Source organism: Penaeus vannamei, chromosome 14 (assembly GCF_042767895.1).
Source record: "Penaeus vannamei isolate JL-2024 chromosome 14, ASM4276789v1, whole genome shotgun sequence".
Taxonomy (NCBI): domain Eukaryota; kingdom Metazoa; phylum Arthropoda; class Malacostraca; order Decapoda; family Penaeidae; genus Penaeus; species Penaeus vannamei.
Window position 1 is genome coordinate 4,107,879 of NC_091562.1, and position 7,500 is coordinate 4,115,378.

Here is a 7,500-nt window from a genome sequence, read left to right on the forward strand (position 1 = left end):
CTTACAATATACTCACCTGCATACTAGCCTCTGTGGCTAATACCCCTATGATAAAAAATAATTGTAAAAATGCCCTTGGTATATTCTAGCAGGGTAGAGCTTGGATGGTTTCCTTAATTGACGAAAGATCCCCTGGGTGTATTCAGCTAAACATAATGCATCATCATTATAAAAGAGCTGTCTGTGAACTGCCCAAACTGTTTAACTTCGAAGTGTACTAGGCAAGAAGTAACTTGAAACTGTCCTTGCTTATGAATGACCTGTCAGTTACATAAAGTTGAATTGAACAATCAGTTTTTATATTTTTTAAGACAATAGCTCTTTTCCAAATGAGTGCATATCAGGGAGATCAAAATCCATGAATCAAATGCTACCAGGAGCTTGTAATGTTCAGTGTATTCTGTTTTTTGAAATGTATTTACCTAAAGATAGCTCCACAAGTGCTTAGCCACCATGGAGTCAATTATTAGACCATGGCCTTTCTCTTTTCTTTTGGATTTTAATAAAAAGGTCGATTTTGTTAAAGTTATTGACTATTATCACGATGATGTTATAAATTTTGCTATGAGGGTTATTAGCCTAAGCACTTACGGAACCATTTACCTCATTGTCATTTAGAGTGAAAATACTTTGATTTCATGAAGAAAAAAGGCTGAACTTTTAATTATTTTGATTCTGGAAGATTGTAGTTTGTATCTTAGAAAGAAGTAAAGGAATCTTATGAAGCCAGATTTGATTTGACGATGAATTAAGCAAATTTGCTTTTGCAGAATAAACACACACTACACAAATACTAAAATGACAAAATTTTTAAACGGAACAAAAATTTTACACTAGGAGAAAAAAATGATATTACAAAATATGAAAATTTTATACCCACAGAACACCTCTTATGTTTGTGGAGAATGCCTTCACGTCTTTTCCACCATGGTGGAAATTGCAGCCCACGATTGCACCATAAATGGAGGAGGGGCATTCATGAGCCAGGATGAAAGTCAGTACCATGAACAAATAATACATGAAGAGAAAAATTCAGGTGAGACATTTATTTCGGTTTGTTTGTTATTGCATTTGTTTATTTATTGGTTAGTTGGCTGCTTTTGTATTTTCATTACCAACCAAGAGATTTATGTTTAGATTATTATTTTTTTTGTGATGTTGATTCTCACCCTTTGGTTTTGTTGTTTCTCTTTTAATGTTACATTTTCAAAATATAATAGTGTTAAGAATCCCCAGGCATGCTAAAAATATATTTCAGAGAGGTTAGGATTTTGCTTCTATCCAATATAACAATGTATAATCCAGATCAAACATTTTCAAATCTATGTATAAAATTCTATGTAGGTACAAGACATGCAGAGACTGAAGCAGATATGGAGGCAGCTGTTGCCAGTATCCTTGTGGAGAAGATGAAGCAAAAGGCACCTCAAAAGCAGACATTCCACGTGGTTCACCTGGAAGAGAAGCAGTTAGAAGAGGTTGCGTCGGGGCACTTTGAGGAACCTACTGTCGAACACACCAGTATCGTAGACTACCAGACAGAGCCAGATCCCCTGCTCCACATTGTAGAACACACAGATCAGCTTGAACCGGGGATGGTTGTGGAGAGCATGGAGATCCCCTCAACCAATGTATACATCTATGATAATCCCTTTTATCTCAATCGTTTGATGAAAGACAATACTTGTGGCAGGAGGGCTAGGCATGATGCACCGTACACACATCGGCTAGGTTTGTGTTTTCTACCATTAGAAATGTTTTTTTGTGTACCTAAGCTTTGTGCGATCTCACGAAAAGTAGCTTAATGTTGCCATCGTTGTTATCATCAGTCATCCTTAAACAGAAGTATAGAGATGTCATAAAAACATTTAATGAAGGTGTTGCAGAATACAGCTGTATATTTATGTTCTAGTTTGAAATATGGTTTACAATTAATTTGTAATCCAACTTTCAAGTAACGGCAATACAAAATGTTAATGTACAATAAATATTTCATTAAAGATATTATGTTTGCTTACAGGACCTTGGGATGATAGATCAAGCAGACTCCTTATCCAGCTGTTGAAGGAATATCCAAAGGCCTTTTTCATAATGGGGAAGAACTCCAAGAGAACAGAAGCATGGGAGATGATCCGATACAAGCTCAGTGAAGCTGGTTATCATTTTACTGTGTTGCAGGTGAGAACCTTTTTTTTGAAAGCCTATGTATATAGAGAGAAATTTAGCAGTTTAATTTTAGTTTATGGCACAGGTATATAGCTCTTTGTCTTGTTACATTTTGTTGTAATATATGTAACTGATCATCATGACAGAATTTTTATGTTCCTCTTAAGCATATTTATGTTTAATACTGTTTGTTTTATTTTAATTTTATTAATGGTGCTTTGTATATCCTGTATTTTTTAAGATACGAATGCGGTGGAGAGAACTGTGCAAGAGGTATCGCAATATTGTTAATCACAATGATTTGCACAAAACTCATCGTTCCTGCCAGTTCTTTGAGGAGCTAAATGATCTTTTTGGTAAGTGAGATATGTGATACATTAATATAGATGTATAACCAACTACTTTCCCTTACATAGACCCAAGCATCTGCTGCTTTTGATACGATGTAGAGGGAGCAATACTAGATCATCTTGACTATTCAGCCTGTCTGGGTTCATATAAAACTCAAAAGGGTTTTTCTTTAATAGAAATAATTTTCATTAGTTGTTAATGATTTTCATAAAAATGAACTAACATCCAGGAATTGAAAGCAGAAATAGTAAAGCTATAAATATTTGCCTTTACCCACATTGATCATAAATTAGCATTACCATTAGAACTTGTGTAATTACAGGAGTGTGGGACAGCAAAGCAACAGAAATCCTGATCAAGGAGCTCGGAGCAAATGGTACGAAGCGTCTGGGTCAGAATGGAGGGACCCGCATGCGGTTTAAGGCTTGGCAACAGATTTCTGATGTCTTGGCAGAGAATGGATACAGGTGAGTCATTAAGATAAAGATTATATGTGTGTAAGTGTGTATGTATAGTATGTATATACAACATGCTATGTGTACCATGTATGCTATACAACATGTAGGATATATAGTACATAAAGAATATATAGTATATATAGTATTAATTGTATGAATAGTATATATAGTATTGATAGTATGAATAGTATAGATACTATAAGTAGTACCTGTACTATATATGCTATATTTGCTATATTAACTATATTTACTATGTATACTATGTATAGTATATAGACTCTATAGACTATTTATATTATATATATTCTATATGTTTTGTATATTATGTATATCTTATATACTGTATATATTATATATACTATATATATACACATATATGTATATATACTCATATATTTATAGATGCTCATATATGTATATATTAGTATAAGTGTATATGTATGTCTATAAAACAAATATGTATTTACACATGATGTTACCAGTATAATATCTTTATTGACTCTTGATGCACTCACAGGTTCACAGCAGACCAGGTGCATGGAAGATGGAATGCCTTAGTAATGCTGTACAGGAGGATGGTTAACCACAATGCAAATTCCAATAATGAACCTATGACAATTGCTTTCAAGGAGTCTGTGGAAAGTGTATTTAGCTATACTCCAGACAGCAAGATATTTGAAAAGTGTGAAAAGCAGCTTAATGAGAGAAGTATGTAAAGGTTATATATGTCACTTCTTTGTTTTTTCTAAGTGTGTAATTCTTGCATTTTTATAGGTGCATCTATTTTGGTGTATCAGTCAGTCTGTTTTGCATCATGTAATTGTTATATTGAGATATACTGTAAATATATCTTGCCTAATATATGTTTAACAATATTTGTCAGATAGAGCAATTATAGATGTGTGATGGATTTAATATAAAGAGAAGACACACATGTGTATGAGTACACAATTTTTTTCTGTTAATGACATGCCGCCGGGGATGGCATATGTGTATATGCCATGCACAATGTGTGTTCAGATCAGTAGTTGTTTTTACATATAGATGGCTTCACAAGTACTCCTTCACCTATGAACCAATTACGAGAACTACCTGATTCACTTGTTTACCCTTTTCCTTGATTTTTGATAATTTTTTCAATAACATTATTTTGATTATGATGTTTATGATAAAAAAAACAGTATTAATAATAATAGCTTATGTAATGAAAAGCAAAATCATTTGACTCCTTTGTAGCTCAGTACTGGCAGAAACATCTATGTGCAGAGAATTTTGATAAAACAATACTTTCCCGGAGGCATTGAGTTACGATCTATACATTTTATTTTCTTCTACAGTGAAATGGACACCATCCCTTGAACGATGTCTCCTAGCAGCTTACAAAGATTTGGTAGACAGCCCTAAGAAAGAGCAAACAAAAAACAATGAACTGTGGCAGAAGATTGCTATGGTAAGGAAGATAAAAAAATGAACTAAAATACATGTAAACTAATGATAATTTTCTATAACTTTTGCAGAAATATATTTTTTGATATTTACAGTGCTGTATATATAATGCTTACATATATCCTCTTTTAAGATTTAGTTGAAACTTAGATGAAGTTACAATTGAAAAACATTCTTTATACTGATCGGGATGTTGTCTCTTCTTTTAGTATTTAGAAAAAGAAGCCAGTTATGTTACAACAACAGAAAGAGTAAAGACTCGCTTCTATGAGCTGGCAAAGCAGTATGCAGCCATGTTACAGCATAATTCTGATCCAGGGACACTTTATCGGGAGTCAAGACATCATGAAATATTGGCTGAGGTATACTGTCTTTTTGGAGATTCCATGTACATATTATCAGTATTATCATGTGCATGTCTCTACAGTCTTAACATTTATTCTGATAGTTATATAGTATAAGCCAGTAAGTTATTTTTATGATCTTTTTGATTAAGATATGAAGTGGAGCACTGAACATCTATTAGATATTGTTTTACTTTGGATATGTGATAGCAGTGTATTTGACAATGTTTTTCAAAAGGTCAACATGCATTAGTTGATTGCAAGATAAGATAGCATAGAATAGAAGCCTTTATAAGATAAGAATGAAGAAGAATATATTGTGGAAACCTTTCCTTACAGATTTATAGCAGATACAATTGTTGGCCACATGATGGCTCTACTATCAAACTTGACAAATCCAATGCAATACGACTGAGACAATGTAAGTTTTTGTATTATTATCATAATGCACTCCTCTTTTTTGTAAGTTTTGACATTTTGCTAAAAACTAATTTCGGTAAATATTATCTGATCAGTTGTAGCTACACAGAAAGTGACCTTTATTGGCATTTAAAACTGTATTTTGTTAATAAATACCATATCATATCATATCATATCATACGTCCATATCATATTGTTGTATGTCCAAGTAAGGTTTTGATTAGTCATAGTATGAATGTTATGCTGGTTATTACATGGTATTTGCAACTATTGTGACTAGCTAATATACATGAGATATTTATATATTTTTTTGTTTTTTTCATTGGATTTTTGTTTCCACATATGTTCCCAGTATATGTTGTTTCTTTTTTATAATACAGTGGATGCCCAGCTGCTCTGGAGTGAGGAGGAGTCCATTGCAGTATTGCAGCTGTACCCAAATGTCTTGCTAGATCACATTAGTAACAGTGATCAGCCTCAGCCACCAGAGGAGTTGTGGGTTCAGTTGGCCAAGGCATTATATGCTTCAGATGGTTATGTGAAGGCTCCCTACGAGGTATACCAAATAGTCTCTTTTTGTACTACATAGCTTGTGCTTGTTTGCTGTACTTTATCTACACATATAGATGTCTGCTTATATGTTGATTTATTTGTCAATTTGTGTTTATCTATATAAATGTTTATGTGTGCTTGTGTAAGTGTCTGTGTGTATGCATTAGGGTGTGTCATTAAATGCAACTTTTTCTAAATAAAGTACCTTCTAAGATATGTGCCTATTTTGCCTAAATGAATGTGTTCCAAATATTAGTCAATTTAAACAGGTTTCAGTGTTCGGCCTTTGCAATGTTATTGCTGTATAGCACCATTTCGGGTGCTGGTTTAAGCAGTGCCAAGCCACACAACCTGTGTGATCCATGTACAGGCACTTCAATTCTTTGGGCATCATTGCAGAGTCAGGCTTAGGCACTTGAGGTCATTTTATATGACAACTTGGGACTTCTTAAAAGTTTATAAGTGATAAAATGGCACCATTGGTTGCCATGTGCTGGGTACATTTTCAAAAAGGTACATTAAAAAGAGCCACTAAATAGTCTGAACCAGGAGGTATCTGAAATTGGCCATTGATAGGTGGAAGCATCGGCAAGTTTTGCTACATTGAAAACAGTATGCTCTATCATAATAGCAGTGAACTCATTTATTGATTTTTAGATGGATATTCAAACTAGATACAGCTAGCCTGCAGATTTTCACCCTGCTACTAATGACTGTGTGTGTGTGTTTGTGTGTTTATATGTATGTATGTATATATATGTGTGTATGTATATATGTTTTTGTTTGCATGTGTGTGTTTTAAGCCTTGTGTTACCTACTTTTATACTGTATTTCCTATAGTCCCTGTATTCTATACTCAGTTAACAATATCTATATATTATTTCATATAACACTGTTGCTTCACTCATATAAACATGTAACTGTCATAATTGTGCAACTAATTGTCCACTCATTGGACACAAAGAAACAAGAACAAACCAAGCCAGGCTTCTATGCTGGATTCCCCAATATTCGTCTATCTAGTCTTTATGTCTTCTGTTACTTGTTACCTTAGACCTTCCTCCCTTTGTCTGCATGCGACACGACAGACACAGAGACAGAATTCACACCTCACTGCATAGGCTGACTTTCCTGTACACATATATCAATAAATTCAAGCTAAAAGATAGTCTTCTCGTGCATCCTATCATCTTGCCAGACATCAATACCTGTTGGCCTATTCAAGTACTGGTACATGCAATATATCGACCAAGTCTACAGTATGTGTCTGTCTGTCTATGTATTTCTGTATTTATGTGTGTATCACTATCTTTATCCTTATGTGTTGGCACTTTGCAAAATGCATTAAGACCTCCTCTCCCATGGCCACAGATAGAAGAGCACATCACCCTCCTGCGCCGAGGTCACAAGAGCTCCAGACGCTTCCCTTTCCAAGCTGCAATGGACCTCCTGGAAGAGACAGAGACTTCACTCTGCTTCTCTCCCGAGTCCCCTTCAAGAGACAGTGACCAGCTCTTGCCCTACTGGAGTCATGGAGCTGCCAGGCTCATGCTCGACCTTGTCATTCACTACCGGCAGGAGGGAATTAAAATGATGACTGATAATCTCTTTGAAGTTATTAGCCGCAATATGGAGGAGGAGGGTTATAGGTATGGGGAAGTGTGTTTTTTTTACTGCTTGATTATTTATGGACTATATATTATATCTAGTTACTTTTTAAAATGTTTTGACTGAGTATTCAAGTACTGAAAAGTCTAGCTTAA

At 34.5% G+C, this 7,500-nt stretch overlaps 1 protein-coding gene across 1 annotated transcript in view; it reads left to right on the forward strand.

Moving 5' to 3' along the window:
- LOC113814478 (uncharacterized) overlaps positions 1 to 7,500 on the forward strand; it is a 17,599-nt gene that overhangs the window by 525 nt on the left and 9,574 nt on the right. Inside the window, exons 2-12 of the mRNA XM_070129635.1 lie at positions 883 to 1,036; positions 1,345 to 1,731; positions 2,021 to 2,178; positions 2,408 to 2,522; positions 2,840 to 2,984; positions 3,493 to 3,683; positions 4,313 to 4,425; positions 4,631 to 4,783; positions 5,105 to 5,186; positions 5,566 to 5,741; positions 7,109 to 7,386. Coding sequence (XP_069985736.1) covers positions 883 to 1,036; positions 1,345 to 1,731; positions 2,021 to 2,178; positions 2,408 to 2,522; positions 2,840 to 2,984; positions 3,493 to 3,683; positions 4,313 to 4,425; positions 4,631 to 4,783; positions 5,105 to 5,186; positions 5,566 to 5,741; positions 7,109 to 7,386 — 1,952 coding nt within the window. The remainder of the gene's footprint in view (positions 1 to 882; positions 1,037 to 1,344; positions 1,732 to 2,020; positions 2,179 to 2,407; positions 2,523 to 2,839; positions 2,985 to 3,492; positions 3,684 to 4,312; positions 4,426 to 4,630; positions 4,784 to 5,104; positions 5,187 to 5,565; positions 5,742 to 7,108; positions 7,387 to 7,500) is intronic.